The 27,363-nt window shown below is 44.2% G+C and overlaps 2 protein-coding genes across 4 annotated transcripts; both read right to left on the bottom strand.

Annotated features, from left to right (window-relative positions):
• Positions 1 to 1,730: 1,730 nt before the first annotated feature.
• Positions 1,731 to 9,772, bottom strand: c1galt1b (core 1 synthase, glycoprotein-N-acetylgalactosamine 3-beta-galactosyltransferase, 1b). The gene is made up of 4 exons (XM_035387463.1): positions 9,076 to 9,772; positions 6,982 to 7,227; positions 4,959 to 5,623; positions 1,731 to 4,311 (listed from the first exon to the last, which is right to left on the bottom strand). The coding sequence occupies exons 2-4, from the start codon at positions 7,166 to 7,168 to the stop codon at positions 3,982 to 3,984; spliced, it is 1,182 nt and encodes a 393-aa protein (XP_035243354.1). The 5' UTR covers positions 7,169 to 7,227; positions 9,076 to 9,772; the 3' UTR covers positions 1,731 to 3,981.
• A 390-nt stretch (positions 9,773 to 10,162) lies between these two features.
• os9 (OS9 endoplasmic reticulum lectin) lies at positions 10,163 to 27,322 on the bottom strand. 3 transcript variants are annotated; one of them, XM_035387464.1, is made up of 15 exons: positions 27,125 to 27,322; positions 25,774 to 25,956; positions 25,145 to 25,208; positions 24,937 to 25,013; positions 21,958 to 22,056; positions 20,592 to 20,793; positions 19,854 to 20,009; positions 18,330 to 18,448; positions 17,808 to 17,847; positions 17,609 to 17,703; positions 15,725 to 15,946; positions 15,116 to 15,311; positions 13,903 to 14,070; positions 12,449 to 12,558; positions 10,163 to 12,236 (listed from the first exon to the last, which is right to left on the bottom strand). In XM_035387464.1, the coding sequence occupies exons 1-15, from the start codon at positions 27,272 to 27,274 to the stop codon at positions 12,099 to 12,101; spliced, it is 2,019 nt and encodes a 672-aa protein (XP_035243355.1). In that variant the 5' UTR covers positions 27,275 to 27,322; the 3' UTR covers positions 10,163 to 12,098. The 3 variants fall into 3 exon arrangements, with proteins under 3 accessions (XP_035243355.1, XP_035243356.1, XP_035243358.1); XM_035387465.1 differs by having other exon boundaries at positions 17,609 to 17,700; positions 27,125 to 27,274; XM_035387467.1 differs by lacking the exon at positions 13,903 to 14,070 and having other exon boundaries at positions 27,125 to 27,274.
• Between the last annotated feature and the right edge of the window lie 41 nt (positions 27,323 to 27,363).

Here is a 27,363-nt window from a genome sequence, read left to right on the forward strand (position 1 = left end):
ACCAGGCACATGATGGCTGTACTGTAGACTAATTTGGCCCACAGCAAACTACCCGAGAATGTTTCAAGAGAATAAGCCACTCAGCACGTTCAATAGCCCTCGTCAAATATTCACTGCATTGTAATGGACTGAACTTATACGGCACCATTCATCAGAAGCACTTTATACATAAATGTCTTCCTGCTAACAGCCACCGCCATGCATCCTGCTCCTGCAGAATGGCTGGAAAACCAGAGAACCTTTCATTCCCTGCAGTTAGTGCCAGGGGATGTTTAACGACGACAGTGCATCAGGACTGCGGTCTCATCTGTCGACAGAAACAAAGAAGGTATCGCCTGAATTAAGACGATTAATTTCACTTATTTCCCCAGTAAGCCCCCATTATGTCACAATAAGACATGTATGCTATGAAAAATGAGTCTCCCATATTCCTTTATGGTCTTTCTAATCAGGCAGACCAGTTCACAGGTATCAAGGTAGCCATTTTCTATCCAGTGTGACAGCCGGCTCCTTTTCGAGAGCAATTACATTTGAACTGATTGATTGACGGCTGAATTCACGATGGGGTCCTAAACACTGGTAGGAAACTAGGGAATGCTTTCCAGAATGCTCTAAAACATGCAAAGTTTTGCAGCTGATCAAGTAATGTTACAAAAAATCAAGCGCACAAGAGTGAGTACTTCAGACGGAGAATCACACCGTGCCTTGAAGCATACTTTATCTATACTTGCCATTTGCTGTGTGACTATTTATTTAAAAGCCATTTAAAAAACCAGTTGTACAGAGAAACAGGCACACATTTAGTCTCTGTTCTGGCCATTGTTACGTTAAAAAATGGCCAGGCACTCTTAAATTACTGGAACTTCCTATTAAAGTTTTGTCACTGGGGACTGGCTTAGGGAACTGTGTCTGAATGGGGTGCCCAAGTTCAGGCATGATTTAGTGAAGCTGCACAATGCAGCAGAGATCCAGCAGGGCGAACTCAAAAGCCCCCTTTATCCTGTTAAAAGAATGTGCAGGACAGGGTGAGTTTCAGCCCACAAATTCTGCCTATTGTAAGACTGACTTGTGTTAAGGGAAATATCTTGTGTTATTTTGGATTGCTTTGTAAAAGGTTTTTTTTTTGTTGCAGGTAATATTGCTGGCAGACAAATAGATATTTGAGGATCATTTGTAAAAAAGGGAATAGGATTTGCTGTACGCAAGTATGACATCAAGGACGGTGTTGGCAACATCTTAATTTTAAAAAAAAAGAAAAATTCCATATATTATACAACACTGAACATTTCCATCCTGCAATATACATAAAAAATTGAAAACCTTGTGCCCTTTTAAACGAGTGTCTCGCAAGTAGTTTGTTACTTTCCTATTAATATTAAACACATTTGAAACACCGCACACACACTGTCGGGTTCTCAGCAGTTATATCCATCATCAAAGCCAGCTCACAGGTACTCGGTCTCAGACACAACACACACACACACACACACACACACACACACACACACACAACACACAAAACACACACACACAATATGCAAAATAAAAGAAAAAGGAATCAAATGAATCTTACCTTCAGTGTGGCTGCATAGCGTACAGAGTAAGAGGAAGTGTCAGTTCCACACAGCAGCCTGGGGGAGCGAATCTGATTCTGCGAGTTCTTCAGTGCTACACCCGATTGATGCATTCATAAACATACATATTCATACATATATTCACACACACACATATACAGCAAACCTTTTAAGGTAAATTTGCCTTTATTCAGTCCGATGATAACATTGCGATTGCGATTGAGAGAAGGGCAGCACAGAGCTCAACCATCACCGTGAAAAATACACCGGCACGGACTGTAACATTCCTGACCTGACAAGAAATTCAAGCAATGGAGAAAAACAGGATTGTAGGTCAAATAAACTCGTCTGCAATATGCAAAAACGTACCGATTATGGAAGAGGTCGTTTGTGCAAGACTGTAGCATCAAAAACAGGTACAACAATTCCTACCCAGGTCACTAATCCAAGGTGTGTGTACACTGCATTAGCTGTACAAAAATTATTTTTTTTACCAAATTTATCTGATAATATAAATAATTGAATATACTACTGACAGGCAGTCACTTTTTATTAAAAAAATCTTCGGAAGAAAATTACAAATGTACATGTGTATAAGTAGATTTGGTTTAAAATCTGAGGTATACCAGTTAACAGATTAGTCACTAGTTACTTTTTTCTTTATAAAGAATGTCAATGAGACATTTTTAAAAATGATTTAACAAACGTTCCCACACTAAATTCCAGCTAGTGTGCAGGCTGGAATGATTGAGGATTAAAATTGGCATACTTTTCTCACTGTTTTGAGCAATGCATCGAAATGACATATGCATCAGAATTAAGGCATCCAACTGCATTATGTGGGAGTATTGAATTTTTAAAATCAACCTATTATATATAAATAAACTTCTACGGTTTATATTCCAACCCACCATGGGGAAATGCTGTTAGGTGGAGGGGGAGGGTGGAATCACACGGCAACACATTCATTCCTACTTTCCTTCTCTATACATTGCATGTAAACTAGCATTTAGCACAGTTAGCTTGCTAGATAGTTTGCTGAATTAAAACAATGTCCAGTCATGTTAAGTGGGGATATTTCAGCCCAACACTCAGAAATGGGGAGTGATAATTAGCAAGTGTGTCCAGACAGATCATTGTTAGGCACTATCAGTGCGAAGGTATGATACGATTTAAAATGGTTGGCACCACGTGAAAACTATGCTGTAAAATTTGTTGCAGTACAGATAACGATTACACTTTATTGGCACGTTACATGGGTTTGTTTCGCTTAAGGATCATTTTTAGGCATGAGGAATTATCAGGTAGCTGGCTTATGTGAAGTTACATTTAACTACCCATAGTGTGTTTGCGAGCGGCTAGCTAAGCTAGCCTGTGCCGTAAGCACTCGCTCATAGTTTCCTGCTCGCATTTACTTCGGAGGGAGCTAAAGGAGAGGGCACTGGGGAGTCCGGATATTCAGTCCGCACAATTCACGAAAGTCTTTCGGTAGGATAGGCAGATGCAGTTATTTTCAAGTTTACATTTTTTTTCTCCTTCACTTTTACCTATTTATTATTTGCTCATTTATTTATTTTTTGAGAGTTCCCTGTTGACTCTTAATTTACTTTGTCAACAATGACTTGGTCCCTTCCACTCCATTTTCAACTATTTAATGAGGTGATTTTTAGGGCCAGTTTCACAGAAACAGATTAAGCCCCTCCACACAAAACTCAATTTAGACCATGGCCATGCTTAATCCGTGTCTGTGGAACTGGCCCTTAATGTCACCAATTTTGGGTTTTTTTTAACCGTGCAAAACTGCTCTTTAAGACAGCGGATCAAACTCAAACTTTTTTCTTTTCTAAATCTTCAGACAAAAAAAAAGGGCATTAAAAAAAACCCTCAGGTTTGCTCACAGATTGAGTAAACTAAGGATGCTGGTGTGTTAAATAATTTAAGTCATTAAAACAAGAAATCGCCAAAACCACACAGAGAAAATATCACATTTCCAGTAAAACAGGCTACTTCAAACACCTCTAAAGGCAAACTGCTTTGCCTGCAATGATAGGAACAGGTTTATCAAGGCAAATACAATCCACTGCTTGGATATGCCCAACACTTCCTTCCAAAAGTGCAGCCAACCCAGCAGAATGTTAGAAATGCAGGTTGCGCAGCTTCAGATTTTTAACAGCTTGTACCATTTGTGGAACAAAGAGGAGCGTCAAGTTCCCTCTCTGTTAGTCACCATCAGCACGTGCAATTTAGCTGGTCGAGCCTAACTGCCACAAATTCCTATACTCTCTCACTCCCACATACACAGACATGCACGCACACGCACATCCCTTTTAAAAACTCCCTTTGGACGTAGTTCCTATAGACATCATTATCTGAGGAGAGACATAAAAAAACAATCTTCTGGAACAATCTATTGCTTCTTTTCGAAATTCCCGCCATCCTCTGGCTTTTTTTCGGCATTCCCAGTGCCGACTTCCTGCGCTGCTTGCGTCCTTTTCAAATCCGGCTCCTCCCACCGAACCGGAACCATGTCCCTGCCTACCGGCCGCACCTCCGCGTTCTCTGCCGCCGCCGCCGCTACCGCTAACCCGTCGGTCTGCGGCAGCGTGGGTGGCGGGGCCTGGTAGCGGTGCCGGTAGCCATAGGCGCGCAGGTGATAGGTGTAGTACTCCAGCAGGTACATCACTTCGGGGTTCACGTAATGGAAGGAGATGGTCAGGTCGGAGCAGCACTGGGAACCCTGGGGGACAGAGTGCAGATAGAAGGCATTACAGCAATGCCGGCGGCCATTTTAGAAAATGTTTCAGCATGAGGCAACAAAGGGGCGTAAAGAGGCAAGCCGTAAACCAGCTCCTATCACAAATGGGAGCATGGATCGGCTACGCAGGCAAAACATTGCTACTGTGGGAAAGGAGCAGGAGCGATCTCTCAGAATAGTTACAGACCCCATGCAATTGCCTATCTCTTACGTTCAAGGTGTATTCATTAGCCAAACGCCTTTTCACAAACTCTTTAGCTACCACACTGCCAATCAAGACTCGTCAAAAGCCCAAACAGCAAATCAGATTCTCAGTACCACTAAACACACCCAACCTCAGACTGGACACACCCACTGTCATGCCACTAATGCTGAAAAAGACTTATCGGGCACTCCATGTTTGTAAGCATACATGATCACTCTCCCATTTTGATTCTCAGCAGCACAGTCTTAGGCCAAATACTGATTGGAAATACTTAAATCATTACTCCTATTTTCCACCAATATTCACAAAAAACAAAACTTTTCAATTGTATGACTGTTTTGGTTCGTAACACATTTAATTGATCATTCTTATTCTGTAGTAGTGTTGTCAGCCATTACTAGCAACAGGTTCCCGCCCGACTTGCCTGCACGACGGGGTAGTAGCAGTACTTCCAGTACCAGAAGCTATTGGGGAACTTGCTGGTCAGCTGCTGATGGGGCTCGAAGGGGTGGAAGGTCTCGCGTCCCAGCGTGTCGCGGGAGTCCCCGGCCTTAACCCCCACCTTCTCCATGCAGCGGCCCAGGGCCAGATCCTCCACCGGGGACGTGTGGCCGCACGTGTTGGTGTCGAAGGCCTCCACGAACCTGCGCACGGCCTCCTTGCTCAGCACGTAGCCGGCGCCGCCGCTCATGTAGCCCTGCTTGACGAAGGGCTTGAAGCGCTTGCCGAAGTAGACGGGCTCCTCGGGCGTGTGGTTGGCCAGCAGCCAGCGCAGGTTCTCCAGCACCACAAAGGTGTCGTCGTCGGCCTTGAGGAACCAGTCGGCCTCGTGGCCGTGCTTCTCCAGGGCATAGCGGAAGGCGCGGATGGTCTTCCAGTAGAGCTGGTCGCGGCCCTCCTTGGTGCCCAGGCCCACGGTGGGGAAGTCCGGGTCCTCCTCCGAGCTCATGAACAGCGCCACGTTGCAGTGGCGCGTCCAGGTGGCCTTCACGTGACGCGCCTTCTTCTCCAGGTTTTTGGGGCCCGTCATCACCCAGCACAGGACGCGCACCTTCTGGTACAGCTCGTCCGCCACGCTGTTGTCCTGCCCTGGGAAGACCCCAAGCCCCGCCCTCAACATCAGCGCTTCAAACTTTCCCTAGTAAATCCTCCCACAAACCCAACCTACACTTTTCTTAGCCAGTTTTTGGCACCCAAACCATTTGTGAGCCCATCATCCTGTCTCAGTTCTTAAAGCTAAGACCTTATTTTCCACTTACATGGAAATTTGCCTTTTGCTTCACAACATAAATAAGAAGACCACTGAAAATACAAACAATACAAAACGTAACACCCCTCACCTATCTTACGCAAAAAACATAATTAACTGCCATTTGTCTGCCCACTCAACTCACTCCAGTGCAATAAGACTGTGCCATTCATGTTAAAATACAAACCAAAAAGTAAATTAGACTTGACACGACAAATACATGAGTTGTGCCAATGACAGTGAGAACATTGAGCCCTTTTATTCAAATCATGATCCTCCAGGGCCAAGAACTGCTGGTTTTCCACCCTCCATTTTACCTGAGTCCGGTGTGTAGACTGTCTGGCCAATCAGTAGCAGTAATTGTTCATTTAATTACGTGGGAGAAAAGAAAACCAGGACTGGACCAGGATTTCAGGGCCATACTAGAGTAAACAACAGCCCCCTTCACTGCTTCATATATTTGTTAAACAAAGCAAGAGTTAAGGGCGGCACGGTGGTGCAATGGGTAGCACTGTCGCCTCAAAAGAAGGTGCTTGGTTCGAATCCGGCCTGGACCTTTCTGTGTGGAGTTCTCCCTGTGTCCGCATAGGTTTTATTCCGGGTACTCCAGTTTCCTCCAAAGACATGAGTGTAGGCTAATTGGAGATGCTAAATTGCCCATAGGTATGGGTGTGTGAGTGAATGCTGAGTGAATGGTGTGTGTGCCCAGCGAAAGATTGGCGGCCTGTCCAGGGTGTATTCCTGCCTTTCGCCCAATGCACACTGGGATAGGCTCCAGCACCCCTTGTGACCCAGCACAGGATAAGCGGGTATATAATGGATGGAAATCAGTGTTTATTATCTTTAGTTTTCAATCAAACTACGGTCTAATAAAATTCATATTTATATCCCAGAAATATAGAAATTCTGGCAAACTCAATACTCAGAGAAAATAAAAACAGGATCAGAGCACCAGAAGACTTTTATGGCACCATTCAAATCTGGGGCCGCTTGCCACAAACGATTAAACAAATGTGCGTACGGCTTTTTGATCGCCAAAGTTTAAAGAGTAGCTCAGCTACAGAAAGGATAGCTTTATGAAAAACAAATATAAATTACTTATCGCAGGTTTTCATATGTTCTCGCATGTAAACAAGGACGTTAAAGGAAGTTAATGTAAAGAGGAGTTAAGGGAAGAGAGATTTGATTAATCCGGTACCTGTGACGTGGTCGTGGCGCACGTTGAGGTGCTCCAGATCCTCCGCCTTCCAGGTATGGGTTTCGCCGTTGATCGACCGCCTACCGGCGGCTTTCCCCAGCCACATCTGCTTGAGAAACAGGTACAGTGTGCAGGTTCCCACCAGGAAGCCCACGTAGAAGGCCAGCCTCGAGCCGAGGCACTTCATCCCGACCAGTCCCGACTCGCGTCCCTCTCAGCTGCTCTATGTTCTCTCTCTTTACACGTCTGCAACAGAAAGGCATCAGGTAGCCTACATCAGGGTCACCAGGTTCATTTGGAAGTCTCGCAGTGAAGAGACATAATCGGCCTGCCTAAAAAACGTTCTCGATCTCAGGAACCAGGCCAAAAACAGCCAAAAGGCTAGCTAGTTTTTCAATCCCACAAATCACTGTGTTCAATATTCAGTGAAAACCCAGCCGGTCTGGCTACAGTCAAGATCCAGAATATATTACACCCATTCTTCACCGCAAGTACTTCTCGTACATGCCAGTGTATTTCTCGTCACTAGTCTAGTACAATGACTGTGCTGATGTGGTGCTAAACAAACATCTAGATAGGGTGAAGCCCAGACTTTCAGTCAGAACTAGACTTTCCAGTCTGAAACAGGTTCGGCGACCAACATTCGTTTCATTTGACAAATGTAAAGGCTCAAAAAAACTTTGATTTTTAAGGTTAAAAAAAAAAATTGTGTCAAAGTTTTGCCTTTTGAATGCACAATATGGTATCAGTCTTTCACTTTCTATAGGGCATGATTCCAATCATTGATAGCACAATTAGTGTTCTCACTGTTCTGTAACCACAAAAACATGTCATGTCATATATTGCTATGAAGCTAGTTCGATTAACGGCATGTAAAATGAGTAGATGGACGAAACATGAGGAACTCAAATCCTACACCGTATCCTAAAATTACCTCGCCAGTTAATTTAAACAATTGGTTTACACACGTTAAAGTTTGGACTAAATAATAGCCTATATTGTATTGCGGAAACTGTTTTTAGGTAGCTCCGGTCAATAATAATTCAGCTCACAGAACAGAATGGCTTGGCTAATCTGTTGTGTGTAGTAAAAATTAGGCCTACGAAGTTGTAATTTAGTTGGTTGTTCGTAGGAAGCAGCAAACTAGTCATGTCCGTATACGGGGACCAGACCACAACTTAACCACACAGATTTGGACAAACTGCAAATATCTATAAATAAATAAATAATAATAATACATGGAAAAAAAAAAGAGGGAATACTGGAATGTAGAGACAAATCGTAAATTCAGTTTCCTGTAAAATGTTTTCAATTCTCAGTTCCAAGTAAAATAAATACTGAATTATGATGATGCCTACTCGAATGTATACTTTTGTATTATTTCAAATGATCAATAAAAGTTATCCAGTGCTAGGCACACTAGAATAGCCAATTCTACAACAATTCTTTCAAATTTGGGACACACCGCTTTGCAGATGGATGGAACTTTCCCTGACAACATAATGTGCAACGAGTTAAGAAAATGCAAGCAAGGAATTACACTATACAGCCATTTTCAGCGATGACGTTTTAGATTTTGACGTAGTGAGATCTGGCAAGCTAGCTATGATGATAACAAATGTTATTCAGTCAAAGAGAACGAGACTTAACAAAGGCCAAATTATTTTCCTAGGTAGGATGAGTGTCTCATATTTTCCACCATCTTCTCGTGTTACCTACACTAGTTAATTACCCTAGTCTCATAGCAAGGGAAACAGTGTTCAAATGTTGACTTTAACTTGTAAACCTAGCCGTCTAACGACATACTTTCTGGTTAACTGGACTAAGCTAGCTCAACTAGTGCTTGCTAGCTATGTTATGCGTAAGGGCACATCGGTTAATTTAGCTATGTTACGTGTCAGGCCTTAGCCGTCCTTATGTTAGTTATGCTAGGCAACTACTGTAAAGAGCTAGCTTTAGCATCGAGTTCGCCAACCCAGAGTTGGGCAGCATGAGATCCTTCCTAGCTAACAAGCTACAGATTTAAGCTCCATAGGCCGGCCAGTTCACGAAATAAAACCTGAAAGCGATTTAGAATCGTGTTCAAAAACTCACCAACATATAGCGTCATTTTATCAGCGAAGTGCAAATTCCAGCCTCGGGTCTGTCGGCTAGGACAATGTAGCAAATGTAAACTAGATAGTGCTAACTTGGTTTGTCTGTCATGATTCTAACGACCGTGGTTCAGTCGAGTCCGCAATTAAAGTTGCATGCGCTTATTTAGTCACCGTTACTTCTGAGAATCTAAAATATGCATTCATTGAGTTCCTCTTTAAACGCGTATTTTCATAATGTCACTCCCTAGAGGAAGTGTTAACTGTAAAATGGTTATACAAGTTAGCTTCACACCGCAAACCAAGCTCTACTATCAACCCAGAGTAGCTAGCTAGCTGATGTTAGCCAGTAGCGTTACTTCCCACGTTCTGTAATGGAACAAACTGCTCTTTGAAACTATGTACGAATCGACTCATGTCCTCCTAGTTTACAGTTGTGTGACTATGGCGACTTCTACACGCCTCCTTACAGGGCGGTTGTAAATACCTCCCTTCAACACATTTCAACATCACCCTTAGGCTGGGCTCGTGTATCTATCAAGTTGTTTTATTGAGGAGTTCTAATTCATTGACTTCACACCCTAGTTTAAAGCACCTTTGCATGCCAACACTTGGATACCAAAGACAGCCATTAAGTTTTGCAGTTGACGAGGCAAAACATTTTAAACACTGTTCATTCGGTTCACCTTGCGTTCATGCCCCCCCCCCCCCCCCCCCCCCCCGAGTTCTTTGGATGTATGCTTCAGTTGTCACGTGTCACGACACACCTGAGACCACTGAACGGTATAAGAACAGAGTGCATTGCCTGGCCCTGAGACATTGAGAAGGGGTCATTATATGTCACCTAAAGTCGAGCAGCTACTTCCAGGCATATATCCAAGGCAAATGAATGCTACAGCGATGCTTAGTAACTACTGATACCTTTAGTACTTTACTGAAATGTGCTGGGCGCTCATTACCTTCTATACACATGCATGTATTTGGAATTGCAACAGAAAGGCAGTACTTCAGCTAAGGTTTTGTACTGAGTATTTAACCAATGTGGCAGAATATCAATCAAAAACATAAATGTAAAAATGATGAAAACAATGGATTAGAGTTGTTTTAATAACAAGCTAACCGATGGCCCCACAATGAACAACTATGCTGACAGAAATTCCAACACCCACCAAACACCCCAGGGCAAGCAAAATTATTTACAGTATTTAAGGAAGTACAATTATTCACAAAGTTTACACAAAAAGCCCTTTGTCACTTATCTGATCAGACTTGAGGAAAAAACTACAAACAAAGAAGTATTCGTATGAATTAAAAAAATTAAATCAAATATATACTTGAAGCAACCTTTGTTTAAAACCTTGTTTGCTGGTAGTGGATGGTGGACAAAGGTTTTCATGTCTTACAGGTATATCTCCTTCAGCAGAAATTTGGGGGGGTTGGGGGTTCAAATCAGTGGTTTATAGCTCCATGTGAATCACATGTAGACAAAATTGTTACGTCAACTCAAAATGGACAGATGCCAGATGCTCAGGCTAGAGGGCATTTATGAAATCAGTTTGAATAAATTAAGGATTCCTTTCTCATACATTCAACACACAATTTTAAGCTTCAGGTTTTGTAAGTGGAATTTTATATACACCAATTCAATTGAAAGGTAGCTAGATGCACAGAAGCTGTGCTGTTCAAAAAAAGTAGTGATATTTACATGTACTTTATTTAGCCAAATAACTTTTCACAAAGTGGCTGATGGGAAATTGAGTCCACAGTTTATCAGTTTGAGTTTTTAATGCACCCCTGCTCAAGATCTGGGTGTTCCGCCCTGCTTTAGCTTGACCCCCTTTGAGGAAAACATGAAATCGCCTAAATGTGAACTTGCATCAAGTGTTTAGAGCCAAAAGTCTCAGATGGAAACTGTTCTCCAAATACTTTGGTTTCAATCACCTCTGTCCTGTATTCCTCCCACTCCTCCAAATCGGACATTTAAATTGCTCAGTTTTGCACTTTTGCATCCAGCACACGTTTACAAAGTTTGTCATTAGGAGATTACATTTAAAGTGCTATAAATGTTTGAGGAAATAGAATCTACTGTTCATAATCCCAGCATGTATATTTACAGTGCATTCATTCAAAATTTTCAAAATTATTAACAAAGATGTACTAGCAGACAGACCTACGCTTCACACCACCGTACAGCTTTTAAACACTGATGTCTACATGAAATGTTTCAGTTTTGATTTGATGGAAGACCTGCTCCTCGCCAATCATGAAGTGGCTATAACTACATACTATAAGCCCCTCATTGGTATAAGCTTACAAAATATCCCTAAATTGTTACAATGCTGAGGGGAGTGATGATCACAGTGTTGGCAATACACACATTTTAAATAAACTCGTTTTTATCAAATTTTATATTGGCAAGAGAGCACAGATGAGTTTTGTGAGAGCCAAGGTACAAGCAGCCAACCTATGAAAAGTACCAGAAGAAGCTTTTACTGTAAAAAAAAAAAAAAATACACTGAAAATTTTACGGTATGAAAGTGAGAAAAGGGGACTCAAGCAGTCACTACAGTCGTGGACGGGCCACGAGTATTATATCATTCTTAAGCAAAGTCAAAAGAACAACGTCTAATTCCTTAAGTCCACGTACTGGGAATACGGATTGTTTGAAGGTCCAGATGTTCCAGTCCAACTCACGGTGGTTTCCCCGTCATCCGTTTCAAAATTATGTTTTCCAACCCCTTCGACTTCCCACAACCCTGTGTGCTTTGACGGTTTGGTCTGCCGGGTAGTTGTCGATCGCCAAAGATGGAAGAAGAGACGCGGCCGTACTGGCCGATGCTCTATGTGCTATGTGAAGTAGGTCACCTGGAGGAGGGGGGCATTTGTGGATGCTGGTTACCCCCGTAGCTACTCTTTAATGGCCATGGACGCTGCACGTTGCCATCGTTCTGATCTGTGACACGGCGAGAGTGACCACTCCCCTCCCCCCTCCCAGGTGTTCCATGGTGCTTGGTGTCGTCTTCCTCAGAAGTCCACATCATCAGAATCCGAGGTCCCGGTGGACTGAGCCTCCTCCTGCTTCTCTCCCCACACAAACCTGTAGTTGTTCTCCAGTTCCTGCTGCCGCTTCTGCTCCTTGTACACCTCCTCTGTCCCCCCAGTCTGACAGAGAAGAAAATCATCAGATTTGCGGTGATAGCGGAAGAAACCAACACGTTAAGAGTTCTCTAAAAGTATTGTGTTTTCCTCAACTATCAATACAGACACAAGGAGTGGTTTTGTTGCTGGAAGCCAGTTGAAACTACCAGTAACTAAACCTAGTGATCAATACCAGGGACTAACAAATAAAATGTATAAAACAACACATGCTTTACCAGCAGGTTTATTAGCAGTTCTCTAAAAGACTTGGTGTCTTCCTCTGTCAACCACTGGTCCCCCGCCTCCTCGGCCGACCGGCGTGTCAGGATCTTCACCTCAATTTTACCTGAAAGGACATACCCATCAGCCCACATATTGGCATTCATACACAATAGAGTGTTACAGCGATGACGTCTTTTTGTAGGCCAACCCGGACGTTTCTTACGCCATGGGTTCCCTTGGCAGATTTTCAACGCGTTTTTTTCCCCCCATAGGAATTTTGTTTTCTGCCAAAAATAAGGCCTGTGGTTAACATAAGTCCAAGAGTTTCATGTTTTCTACGAGACATTACACCCATTAATAGCTCAGCTGTGAATTTCGAAGTCGCTATGTCCTTTAAAGGATACAACAGTTGTTGTGTGCAGGTGGGCTAGTATGGAAACTTGAGTGGCGGTTGCCAGAATGCAACCATTGTTGTAGTTTCAATATAGCAACTTGTCAGCAACTTACTTTTTAAAGCACATAACAGCTTCGAAATGTATGGTTGAGATATCAATGGGTATAATTTATTTTTGTAAAACAAAACGTGAAACTCTCTTAGGCTTACGTTAACACACCTTATTTTTGGCAGAAAAAGAAATCCCTATGGGGAAAAAACATTGGAAATCTGATGAGGGAACCCATGGCTCAAAAATGCGAACGTACTTCCAGGTTTTAGGACTACAAACTGTAACACTATTTTAGGGAAGCATACCACTCCCAGCAATCCACACAACGGGACACAAAAGATTAAGGGTTGGAAATAAAGATCAAAGAATGGGTGTGGACAGAGCTGATGGCTGAGGCGGTGTGACACTTATGCCCCTCGTCTGCCGGCTGTGATTGGACCGTGTGGGGAATGAGGCGTGGAAACCAGACGAACATCTTTTGCGAAGCAGAAGCAGAGAGCAGTCGAGCGTTAAAAAGGGCTGAAATTACACACAGAACAACTTACTGCCGACACAAGGCCCCGCAGTGGCCGGTGTGTGTGTGTGTGTGTGTGTGTGGGGGGGGGGGGGGCGCTATGGCGTCTGCTTCAAACAAACTGGCCGAGCGACGTGGCGCCTGTGAGCAGGGCTAGCCAATCCTGGTCCTCGACAGCCAAACAATCTGCTGGCTTTTTACTTGTGCCTTAGAACGAGCTAACGATTCAGACCCAAGAAACCAGTTGAGAAAAGTAAAAGTGCTTTGATAATCAAGTGCTGAGTACAAGTAATTAAGTGCTGAATAACAAAGAAAACCAGCAGACTCTGAGGCTCTCCAGGACCAAGGCTGCAGATCTCCGCCTTAGAGTTTTCCCTGATAGAGGTTAGTGTCCACCTTCTGGATGTTTTGATCGTTTTTGCTTTTTTTGGGGGTGCAGGAAAAGAAGGTTGGGTTAAACACCAGCCCCAAGAAGAGAAGTGCCCAGCGGATGCCACCGTTCTCCTACCTTCCGTTTTCAGGCCCGCACGTTCTAGCTGCTCTTTAACCACGTCCTTAATGTGCTGCATTTGGGGGTCCCGTTCGCTCAATTCCTGCACCTTCAACTGCCGATCGGGGCTGCCGCCCGGCTTATACTTAGTAACTTTGATTTTAACATGGTCGTCAGGGGCTTGGTCTGGGTAGCGACAAACAAAACAACAAGGTCACTTGAACAGCAGGAGGCGCTGGACCTGACCCTGAGCTGGCACCAACAGAGCAGTTCCTTATCGGGCGAGACCCTTGCCTCCGATCGGTTGAGGGACCTTTCACCCCCCAGAATAGCCCTCTTTAAACGGAAGGTTTCTTAGTCTTTGGGTTAAAAGGCAGACAGGATTAATAGTGAATGGAGGATGAGGTGTGAAAAATTTGTGAGCATCACCTTGATCAAAACTTTACCCAAGGCTGTTCTCTGAAGATGGTCAACCAGGGAAAGAAATTGGTTGTACATCGATTTTCTCTCCGCAATAGTGAAAATCACTTACTGGGCGTGTTTGCCATGTCCAACCCAAAAATCCCTGTGTTTCAGTTTCAAATGCTCACTTCACTAAAGCAATGGAAATCTGATGTACATATGAAAATGTTAACATGTTAGCACTCACTTTTTTCCTTCCCTGCCTGCCCTAAACTGTAGGGTCCATGTAAACATAGGGGATCACCTTGGGTTTGCGTGCCACTCAAACAATGAAAAGATATTTCACCCTTACAAAATGTCCCCACAGAACTCTAATGAATCAACTATGAACTTCACTGATCAGGTTTGGTTAGAGGTCTGTGGATGGACATGGAAGGAATACAGTCACAACCCAACATGTCTGCAAACTGAACCTGTGTTTGCAGAGCACATTTGGGTTTGGCCACAGATTCTGTAGGCAAACAAGATACTCATCTCCTTGCTCTTGACACTGAAAGTTCTCTGTGCCTCTAAAGCAGAAACATTATAAGTTCATGCATTAAACTGGATGAATCAAACTGGAACATTGTAAAGGGGCACAACCAATTAAAGTAAAGTCGAATAATTGGGTAAGCCTGTTCATGAATATTCATAGCACAAGAAACTCCTGTAGTTAAGAAGCAGAGAGGAAGGAAGGTGCTAACCAACTGGTTGGTCTAAAGAATCTGTGTTCTGGCATCCAGAAGGCCGTCAAAGCTGGGGGGGTGGGGGGTTAGGACGGGTCATTTACCTGGCTGGCGGGGGGCGAGGCTCGGGCTGCCCCTGGCGGGGTCCGCGGCCCCAAGCTCACCCTCGGGCCCGGGTTCCAGCACCTCCTTGTCTTCCAGGCGGTCGAGCAGCTTGTCCAGTGTGGTCTCCAGCGTCTGCGTGGCCTGGCCACGGTCGAACTCACCTTTCAGGCCCTCCGTCTCCAGCTCCTGCTGGGCCTTGAAGGAAAAAGGTTCGGGGCCAGGCATGGTTTAGAAAAGTACCAAATGGGTTTTTATCCTATTCTTTTGCATTTTGCCACATGGAATGTTGCATGTTGTTGCCTGGTGAACAAACCTCAATAATCAGTTGCTGGCTGTAGAACATAGTCATACAGGAGTGTTCTACAATGGGACAGTCAAGCAAAGGTAACTTAGTTTCGTAAACTAAATCAAAAGTGTAAGTTTCTTTTAAAGTAGTGTTGCATATTTAGTTGTTAGATTACCACCTTTGAGAAACAGAGAATATAATATGATCTGGCAGACGGGCTCTGTTCTCTCTCGGTCTTCCGACTACAGGCATGGGAAAGAATGTGGCCTCAGCTCATGGCTAGAGCCATTAGCAACCAAACCGCTCGACCCCCATTCTGTACCTCGTCTATGATGTTGTCAAATTCTTTCTGCATCTCCTCCTTGATGGCATCGATCTTGGCCGAGGGCACGGAGAGGTCGGCAATCTCCTCCTCGAACTCCTGCAGCAGGCGCTCGTCTTCGTCCTCCCCTTCCTCTGCGTTGTCTTTTCCCTCCTCCTGCCTGCCCTCGGCCCCGCCCTCAGCCCCGCCCTCTCCCCTCTCTCTCCGGTCGGCAGAGGCCACCTGTGAGGACAGTGAAGGGACAGGCAAACGGACATAGCTTCAGTATCAAGGTTTGTGTCAAGAAGGCTTATATGTCGCCTTTTAGTCTCTCTCTCTATGCCCCGCCTCTTATTGGCTGCCATTATTGGTTAACCACGGTTACACATTAGCCATTGGAGAAAGAGCAGTATTGCGGTTTGTCGGTCAAATATTACACAGCACGAGTCAGATACCGGTGTGCATGCATCAATATGCAAATTTATTTTTATTATTAGACTGTAATGATTCAAACATAAGTTTGTTTCATACTAGTCATTGCCTTCATCGAAAACTACATTCTACCAAAGTATGCCAACTGTGTATATCTGCGCAGAATCTCAATCAAAGCACGGCAGTATTCTGGAGTGCAGTATCAACATCTTTTCAAACATTGCAAAAACATTCTTTTAACAATGCCGACACTGCACCCCAGAACACTGGCGTGTTTTGGTTGAGGCTTTGCACAGTTGGCGTACTTCCCTGAAAAGTAGTTTTCGATGATACCGTGCACAACAAGGTCTATGGAAGTTCATGAGCAACTGTTTCATTATAGTAGAATGAGATGTTACTGTTGAGTTTTTCAAATATATATGTTTGGTACTTTGAGCCCCGTTTGGTGTCCACTGTATCAGGGTGAGCTCCAGCAGATATCTAGAAAACACATCAAATCTTACTGAAACTATCTGGATGGACAGATTGCACTTATACCACATGCTAATATAGCTTTATTTTATTTTTTTGGTGAACTGCCCCTTTAAGGACCTCTCTTTTATTTTAATCTTTGGCAAATGACCATGGTATAAGCGCAATACTCCGCTCCGAGGTGTAGGTTAAAGGTTTTTCCTTGCCTCTGCACCGTGTGTTAAATTATTCCAAACATGTCTACACTGCGGATGACATTCCCTTCATGCGTGTTTATAGTAATTCTGTTAATGCTTATTACATTTGATCTTGTGATTTATGTTATGCCATTGACTTCATATTTGCATAGAACCAGGCCTACACTCATCCCAGTCTGAACAAAGGAAGGAGGCCACATGAATCCTTTATTGGTGAGACAGTCGGATTTCGTGCAGTCATGGTGCCCCATTTCGTTTGCCACTGACGTCAGTTAGGAGTGGTCAAACAGTTATCTGACCTTCTCTGGTGCAACACTTTTATTTGTCTACAAAGACAGGCCCATTCATTCAATTTCACGTGGCCTACAAATGTTCAGACACTCCTTAAAGATTTGGCTGAACCGGTGGGAGAAGCAAACAGGGATATTTGCATACTCACTGGAAAGCTTGCAGCTTGGAGAAGAAAAAAAAAAACTGCAGGCTCAACAGTTTTTTCAATTTAGTAACAATCCCACTACGGTCTGAACAAACCATTACAGACTTACAAACAATCCTACTATTGTCTAAGCAGACCATTACAGACTCAGACTTTACACTTTACAGAGACGCTTTGGAGACCAAAAAATTAGTGAAACCAGAGAGGACATTATTGCACATAACTGAGGCAAAGCATTACTGAGACCTTGCTGAGATGTTACTGAAGGCGAGAAGTTACCAAGATGTCACTGAGAAGCTACTGAACGTTGTTCAGGCCAGGAAGTCACCTGACTGAGAAGTTCCTGTCCTTGGTTACTCAGTCACTGACCTTTCTATTGTTCTCTTTCAGGTGCTTGACGAATTTCATTAGGTCCGACGAGTCTGTGACAATCTTAAAATTGAATTTTCCTTCTCTGAATTCTGCTGGAGAAAGCATAAAAACTGGGTAAATGAATCTGTGGAAAGGGGGCTAAATTTGATGAAAAGACAACAAAAAAAAGCCACTCGGTTATGACATGGACCTTCACCTTTATCTCCGAGTTCAGTTTCTGCTGTATCTCCGTCAATCTGTGAAAACAAAACTGCATTAGTAATCCAAGCCCATGGCCCACTGCCAATCAACCAAGAATTTAGTTGTATGACAGAATTTATTGAAATAATGTATGCAGCATTTCCAAAAGAAATTATGTTTTGCGTTCCAAATTCAGGAAATTCTTTCAACTAACGTTGGCTGCCTGGAAAATCTAAATGAAAAAAGACTTTCAATTAGTGTCAGTTGTGCTAGATGCACAGGCTTGGTTTTGACTATTTCCCTATAATAGAGCAATGGTGGAGTACAAGAGATGATTTTAAATTTATTTTTATTTTTTTAACCCAGTTTGAATGCCACGTTCCTCTGGTACACGGACGCTAGGGATGGGTATCATCATGATTTTTCCGATACGGATGGATAAAATGATAATTTTAAAACTGCACTACACGGTGCCTAAACCAACATCTTCTTTAAAATAAACTGCAAATGACAACATTAAAGGATGTCTTTTCCTTACCTTCTGCGCCTCCTCAGTGTCCTTGGGAGTCTTGCCGTCCGGCTTCGCCGCCTTCTCCCAGAACTCCTCGTCCTCCGCGTCCTCCACGGAGACGTCTTCCGGCGACGCGTCGTCCGCTCCTGCTCAAACGCGCACATGGCTAATCAGAGCGCTACGTCCGCAATTTGGTTAATTCCTACCGCACCGGCACCATCGTCTCTTCCTTAGAGTAAAATAGAAACAAAGGCTGAGGAGACACTCTGAGGCCTGTGCCCACTCAATGTTTTCTGTCCGTAACTTTGTAAATGGTAAATGGACTGCATTTATATAGCGCTTTTATCCAAAGCGCGTTACAATTGATGCCTCACATTCACCAGAGCAATTAGGGGTTAGGTGTCTTGCTCAGGGACACTTCGACATGCCCAGGGTGGGGGATCGAACCGGCAACCCTCCGACTGCCAGACTTACCTCCTGAGCTATGTCGCCCCGTTGTGTTTGTGAAGAAAACGTGAATTTGTTTCCAAGTTTGACAAGTTAATTTTGCTGACAGCGAGAAGATTTCATACCCTTGGCCTGCAACCTTGGAACTAGAAACCTGCAGGATCTGTTGGTTTTTTATTTTTTATTTTTTACTCCTTAGCACTTAAATGATCACTGAAAGCAGTTGATGACACAGTAAACTCACTTCAGCAGGTTTTTAAGGTCTGAACTGGTTTCAGATTTTTAGGCAAAAGCGAAAACCACAAGATTTTGCAGCTCTCCTGGACCAGGGTTGCAGATCCCTGTGCAGTACCAAACGATTCTCTAAAAACTAGTATTATTTATTGAAGGCCACCCAGCAGTTTTTTTCATTCATTTTATTTGTCCTAAACTAGACAAATAAAATGGTAGAATGATCTATTGCGAGGGGTCAAAGACCAATGGGGAGGCTGGAACCAAGAGGGTTCAGACAACATTTTTATGACAGGGACTTTCACAGTAAGACTTTAAATGCATGGAACAGCACAGACCACAGGGGTGAGTCTAAATTTGGAATGAAACCGGTCACATGACATGCAAAATTTCATACGCAAGTTAACAATTGCGTCATGACTCAAACAAGCTTTTACAAATGATGGTCGAGTTGACACCGAGCCCCAAATGTAGTCACGGTCAACATTTATTTTTAAGTTGACTTTTTAAAAACATGACTATGCCTGATCAGCCTGAGGTGAACTTGCACAGCAAAATGTGAGACCAACACATTTGACCACTTGACATGACCCTTGATCGAGGTACTCATGCTGAATTGCATCAATATCCAGCTGTGTAAACAATCAACTGTGAGCTTTGCCAGTCACCCAAGAAAAGGGCAAACAAGTTATACAAAACACACTGACACATACATACCTGGCTCTCTAACATCTGACTAGCAACTGATTGATCCACATTCAATTTGTGGGATTTGCATGTTCCCTTTACTCTTCAATCCCAGCCTGTTATTGTTTAACCCCAATATTTAACGGTGTTAACCCCAAAATGTACCCTTAAAACGCAACGTTTTACCTTTATCCGTGTCCTCCTGGCCAACAGAGGGCACTGCAGCATCCTCCTCTGCTGTCTTTTCGCCTGTTCTGCTATCCGCGACCTCGTCCTTGGCCAGAATCTCGTCCAGGTTCTTAAGCTCCTCTGATATCTGCTCCACTTTGCGCTTGGTGTCAGCTGCGGGAAGGGGAGGCACCGTCACCCCCCCGTAACTAACTGCAGGGTGCTGCACGTCCCAGACAGAGCACCCTCAGAAGACAGCAATTAGCGTTTTATAATGAGGAGGAAAAGGGCAGCACTCAACAGGGTGAAACGAGATGGAGTAAAAAGCAGGATGACCCTGCATGCCCATAACAAACATTCTGTTTTGGAGGTATTCAGTACATGCTCAGAGAGTTTGGAACAACTTCTTGCAATGGCAGAGTACAATAAAAAATATCCAAATAAAAAATAGCCATGCTATGTTATTTTCATAAATTTTCAAGTTTTCTTTTTTTCTAATTTGAGGTCTTTGAAGAGTAACTAGGTTGCAGTGCTGGCCACACCTAAATCAAAGTGCGTATTTCTATTGGCAGCTGAGGCAAATACCTGTAATGACATCACCGATTGGTTGGAGCCAGCAGTACAATCATCAGGCTAAACATTTTAACCATAGAGAGTGGTTTCTGCCGAGTGCTGGCTTGCTCTTTAACGGGTCTTGGGGAGCCCTGCCATTGAATCTGTGAGCCTCACAGGGCGCCGCGGCGACGCGTCACTCACAGACTTGGGCCTTGACGTAGTCCATGTACTGCTGGGGGCTGAGGGCGGGCTGGCACACGATGCCGTGGGGCTTGGTGGTGGACGGCGGGCGCAGGAAGGGGTGGTGGCAGGTGCGCGTGGTGTGGACCGTCAGCACGTAGCGGCAGGACTGCGGCTCGTCCACGCGCGCCACGTAGTCTCCGGAACCTTCCTCGCACAGGAACTGGAGGCAAAGCGCGCCGAGCGAGCGAGCGAGCACGAGAGAGAGAGAGAGAGAGAGAGAGCGAGAGAGAGAGAGAGAGAGGGGGCGGGGGGTCAAAACGGTTATGGGCTCTCCGTCTTTCCGAGCTGGCAGGGGCCGCGTCTCGTGATCCCGCCCAAATGCCACGGCTGTGCTTTCACTGACCTGTTATGCCAGTTATTACCACTCACATTTTTCTTCATTGACAGATTCAGTTTTGATGACAAAGCCACACGACTCATTTCCACCGCAGGAGATAATGACTTTCTCCATCTGCGCTCCAATATTTCTTTCTTCCTACAAAGACTTCTTTTACAGCTGCATAAAACAGGTTCTGTCCAATCATAGCCTTTTTTTGTTACAGTACAACTTGTTCTTTGTTAATATTTGTTATTACACTTCCCTGTGCCTCCACCTTCTTTGAGATACCACAGTTTTTTATACCTTTCTTTTAAAAAAAATTTGGCATCTCCAATCCCACACAAATTTGGAATGACCAATTTGCAAACCATGTACACCCCTGCTGCCGGCTCGGGAAGACAGCTTGCACTTCTCCCCCGAAACACACGGCGTCAGCCAGATGCTTCTTTTCACACCGCAGGCACAAGCCACGTGCATGCAGGGTGGGGGGGAGGAGACCCAATCTGCGCAGAGACCAAGCCAACCTGAGTAGCTCAAGCAATGAACACCGCTATCCCCGCCAACTGAATCCCTCCCATATATCCCTCGGGCGAAGTGAAGATAATTGTGTACCGCACCCTGCAGGGCTACTGGCCACAGTTGGCACTGACACGGGTCAGATTAGAAAAAAAGCTGCGCTTTTACGGAGTGAGCCACCCAGCAGCACCCAGTTTTGTATTCCTGGGAGTGACACTGATATTATCCACTACGAATCATCCCTCTGGATAAACCGGTTTTTAACATAATGTAATTTTAAATTTCACGGGCAGCTGACGGACTGAGACCAATAAGGCCGTGTCGAGCCATGTGGGGAGTACGTTTTATGTAAATTCACACAGTGTCAACCAAACATTAAAACTTGCCCAGGGCCAACACTGTCCCTCTGTGGACATGGCGCATTATTAAAGAACGAGCACACGGCCGGGACAAACGATGCTGAAATGCCACGGTCACGCTCTCTCTCACCCGGACTTCGGTCTCCCTGGGCTTCCCATTGAGGTCGCACTTGGATCCGTTCACGTACGACTGGCTGTGGTAACGCTTCAGCCTGTGCTGCTTTGACGCCTGGGGGGGGGAAGTACATGGAAAACAGAAAAGCGTGTTAGGAGGGCCCCCTGGTGGACACTGTGCTGCACTGCACAGCGGGCCACACAACCGTTCTTCAACTCTCAGTCCTGGAAGGCTGCAGTGCCTGCTTGTTTTTCAGCACTTTGTGATCAATTTTAGTCATCGATCGGCTGGAGACCACACACCCCAAGGCTTAAACTGGCTGCTGATTGATAGGAAACCACAATTCTGTAGTGCTCCAGGACAGTTTGACACTCCTGGTCTACACACAAACCACAGGGCCACCTATGTATTCTTAAAACTGAAAGTTTTCATTGTCATGTTTAAACTGAAAGCATTAAGATTTTTGGCTTGTTATTGATAATCACGAAGGGGTTTCGTTGAAGACTGGCTAGTACAGTACTGCAGGTCAGCATGACCAACTGGAAAGGCTCCTAGAATGAGGAAGAACAGAAGATGCAAGGAAGGCTGAAGTGACCCTCTGGTTTGTATACAGAACATCTGTGGCAAAAGCAGAATGCAGAATAGCTGTTGAGTGCCCTGTGGATTAATGCCCTCCTTTTGAATCAATAGGCTGTCCTTTTACAATCCAATACTATATTCACGGACTATAACTTGGCTTTCATTCACAAAATGTAGCGCACCCAGATAAATAACTTAATTGTGATGATAGCTGTACATTCCCTGAGAAACCCAGTAATAATGACAAACTCTCCAAAAATAGAAACTCACATTTGACATGAACTAGCAAATTAGGCAAGAGAAGGCAAATGAAGCAATGAGGCTCAGACTGTCTGTGTACAAATCAAAAGGCGAAACATTTGCGTTGCCATGCTTTTGTGTGTTTTGTCAGAGCGCCCCGACTGTGGAAACAGCTTGGCTTCACATTAGTCGCGGGGAACGACCGCGCGTCGATGCGGGGTAGGGTAGAGTTCAGGCTGGCAGCGAGAGCGCTGCGGGTCCGGTGCCTGCCGTTCAGGGCGGCACCGCGGTACGGGCAAGCCCGCGAAATGCCACCGCGCTGACTGCTTTAAATGCCAGCCTGAGGCGCAACAGTGAAACCGGGGCCAAGTTTCACGGGCGCAGGCAACCGACGGGTCACCACAAACTCCTGTTCCTGCTTCCAGCGGCGCAAACTGAGCACGTCTTCGGCTGGCACCGCTGGCATTTCAATAACCTGCTTCATGCCAATCATCGGGAAACAGTAGCTGAGGCCGAATGACTGCTGCTTCTGCTCCTGACCTGCTGGTGGTACTGTATAGTGCTTCTGCTCCTGACCTGCTGGTGGTACTGTATAGTGCTTCTGCTCCTGACCTGCTGGTGGTACTGTATAGTGCTTCTGCTCCTGACCTGCTGGTGGTACTGTATAGTGCTTCTGCTCCTGACCTGCTGGTGGTACTGTATAGTGCTTCTGCTCCTGACCTGCTGGTGGTACTGTATAGTGCTTCTGCTCCTGACCTGCTGGTGGTACTGTATAGTGCTTCTGCTCCTGACCTGCTGGTGGTACTGTATAGTGCTTCTGCTCCTGACCTGCTGGTGGTACTGTATAGTGCTTCTGCTCCTGACCTGCTGGCTGTGCTCATCTTCGCCCCCGGTACTCGTGTGTGAAGAGCGTGTGTGTTGTGGCGTTGTTTCACACAATGACACGTTCATTGAACTGCGTAATGAAACCATTTCTGGATGCGCACTGGGCTCATCCAGCCTTCTTATATGTATCCACAAAGTGCTAAATGTCTAAAGTCTTACTTTGGCAACAGAAAATCTCAAATTTGACTGAAGGAAAGCTTTCAGGTCAAACATACAGCATATGAACAGCACAATTCACATGATATACATCCCAAAGCAATAATGTTCTCAACATTAACTAGCTTAATTCAATACATATTTATAATAATTTTAATATAAATATAATATGAATTTCATAGTATTTACATACAAAATAGAAAAGAAATTCTGATGAAACACGGCTTCTCACCATGCACCATTTCTGTTTATTATTACTGTGAGTGACAGACACAGACAATAACAACCCCCCCCCCCCCCCCCCCCCCCCCCCCCCCCCGCACGTGCCAGGAGACCACAGAGCAGATACAGAGACCTGAGCCTCAGTAACAGCACTGCATATGTGTGAGTTACAGAACTAACTTAATTCACACATTAGCTCTCATTTGACCTGCCTAGTAAAGCTATTTGAACAAAGGGTCCACACAACCCTGGTCCAGGGTCTGCAGATTTTTTGTTTTGTTCAGTAACCAGTTTAGTCCCAAGAAACCAGTGGCTGTATGCAGCTTCTAAGAATTACTCTCAAGAGTAATGTTAAGAGAAATTTTGAGACTAAAACATGTACGCTACAAAGCTGTTCTAATCAATTTTAAGTGAAGAGTCATAGCAAATTTACTTACATGCATTAAGATGACCTTTACAAGACCAAGTTGCATGGAAGGGGCTGTATGAATTCAGTTTTTTGTTTTAATTATTTTTATTGATTTTATTTACTCTGCATTAGACAATAAGAATCTCTTCTTTCAGAAAGGCTGGGCCTCACCTTTTCTGCCCTGGTAATGTGACCATTCTGACTCCTCTTAAAAATTTTAGAGTTCTTGAGGGCTCTTAAATTCATGGCAAATATTTTTGAAGCTACATATTTATGTACATCTCAACTTCTAACTTCTACAAGTAGGAATAAAGTTTTCCCACACTTGAGGGGTAAATTTTCACTCCGTGCAGCGTTATAAATACAGCCTGAGGTCATGGGGTTATGAGAGGAGTTAATGGTGCGATTAACCACTTCAGTTAATGAATTAAGTGCTGAGTAAACGAGAGCGAAAGATGAGCTAGATGATATGTGAAACAGACTCGAAATTAAATCCTGCTTACCTTTGCAGTTTCATTATTCCAGTCAAACTCCGACTCATAATAACCCAGGAACAGCACGTCTCCTTTGATTTCTGAATCTATGGACAAAACCATACACGACGCTGACCAAAAGTTCTCAGAATATATCAACAAAGGGGTACACGTCATTTGATTGACAGCAGGTGACGGGGAAATAAAAACTTTCTTGAGGGGGGGAAAGAAATCTCACCATCCAAGTGATACTGTCGAATGTGCTGTCCGTAGCAGAACTCATACGTCCACCAGTCTTTGGTCTGCGGTCAAAGGGGACAATGCGTGAGGATTAATCCCTGTTCCATACGGAGCTCTATCAGATCCAAATTCACCACACTGAAGAACAGTTTCAGCTGCAGAGATGCTAAAAATGACTGGTAAATGGGAACCAAACCGAGGTCCTAAATTTGCAACATTAGTGTTAACATTAATGTTAAGGCCCATTTCCATCAGGAATCAAAGCTACAATTGAATCTTAATTATAGTTATTATTAACCAAAAAGCACAGCACAATAACAATAAAATAAAAAAGCTTTTTACAAAAATGTATGCAATATACAATGACTAGCTATAAATGACACAATTTTACTTGTGCAACTCCTAGTAGCACCTGTGCAACATTTGAATACTACCAAATACATAAACAGTAAGCACCCTTATAACTACTGTTTTTACACTGACTCAACACCAGTCGGGTGTTACACACTGGCTGTGGCTGAGGTGAGCTCCCACCTTAACCGTAAAGTATTCTGAGACTCTGAAAGGTGCTGCATTAAAATGCATTCATCATGGCCGTTGCCACAGGACGGTGGCTGTACTGCTGACCTTAACCAGGCAGGGGGCGCTGTACATGGGCTTCAGCAGCTCGGAGATCCCGGGGCCTGAGTAGCCCTGGGGGTCGGGCTCGGCCGCTGGGTCCTGGTGGAAACGCACAGCCTGGGCCGGGAGCCGGCACTCATACAGCTGTTTGTACTTGTTGGAGACCAGCATCACGTTCTCAGACTTGGCCTGGAAACGACCGGACACAGAAGTGAGACACCCGGCAACGCTGCAGAGAATCAGTCCACGCAGTCAACGCTTTCCACACTCCAACGTGAGCAAACCTTAACTAGGGACACTGAGAGAAGTAGAGAAGTCTTAGAGTCTGCACTTGCAGTTAAGCAGTGGTGCTTCTGATAGAGGAGAGAGAAGCTTGCTGAAACCAAAAATGGGCTTACTGACCAAACGGTATCAATCACTCACCAATTTGAAACAATTATTGCATTTTGCATTAAAGGGTAAAACCTTATGATTCCTCAAATAAGTAAGTGATTGACAGGTGACTGTAGCTCAATCTATGATGAGTTTCACTAATGAACTTCTCCCACTGCTAGTTTTGACACTCTGCACCTACAGGCATTCTCGTGGCTGGGTCACTGTAAAGACCAAGAGAGCTATGCAGGCAAACAGCTCTGATTACAGCAGACAGCTATTTGGAATATATCAATGACTCACCCCATTTGTACAAGTGAAAGCACTGACATAGACATGTTTTAATGATTTAATCGATATCATTTTACGTGAAAATATTGGAACACCACAATGAGAACTCTGACTCAATATATTTAAGCATTTGCATAGATATCAGCTCTTTAATACCTACTTATGCCATCTGATCACATCGTCCAAAGTTAGCTATATACCTAATGTAACAGGCGTCCACAAACAATATAAATCACATGACCTCTGTGTGCGAAAGTTAGACAGCTGTTAACATTAGCTGCACAATATGCTCGACGAAATTAGTCAGCTTTCAGGTAGACATGGTCACCAAAAGCGAAATAGTTCGCCAGCTATCGTAAGTTATCTTGCTGGACAACTAGGTGACATTTTACAAATGAAAATGCTACTGCTATAAACCTATCCATGACTATTGCTGATATCACAATGACAATTAGCGCGTTGCGTGGATTGGCTAGCTAGCGAGCTAATCTCTGTGCTCAGTTAAAAAATAAGCTAATGTTAACTAAGATAGCTAGCTAGACGATTAATCCAGTAAGATAAAGTGACTTAGAGAGCTGGTGACAGACTAGCTCGCAGGAAACAAGCAAACGCAACACTGAAGTGTTCAACACTGCTAGCTAGCAAGTTGCCACAGTGCTAGTGCGAGCTTGCAAAACAACCTCTTAGACCTCACCTGTCCCATGATGACAGGATCTGGGAGAATCTGGATTCCATATTTCATCTCATTTAGTTCGTCCAAATTCAAAAACGCAGAGACGGTAAAAAGACAGGTCAGAAAAAAAATATACAAGCCCCTCAGCCACCGGACCATGGAAGCAGCCATGTTTGTCCCACATCGGATTTTCAATTCCTGTTTTTATTATTTAGTCCACAATGCGAGGCGTTTGACTTGGTAGACACTGATTGGGTGTG

The sequence above is a fragment of the Anguilla anguilla genome, chromosome 13, assembly GCF_013347855.1.
Source record: "Anguilla anguilla isolate fAngAng1 chromosome 13, fAngAng1.pri, whole genome shotgun sequence".
NCBI lineage: Eukaryota > Metazoa > Chordata > Actinopteri > Anguilliformes > Anguillidae > Anguilla > Anguilla anguilla.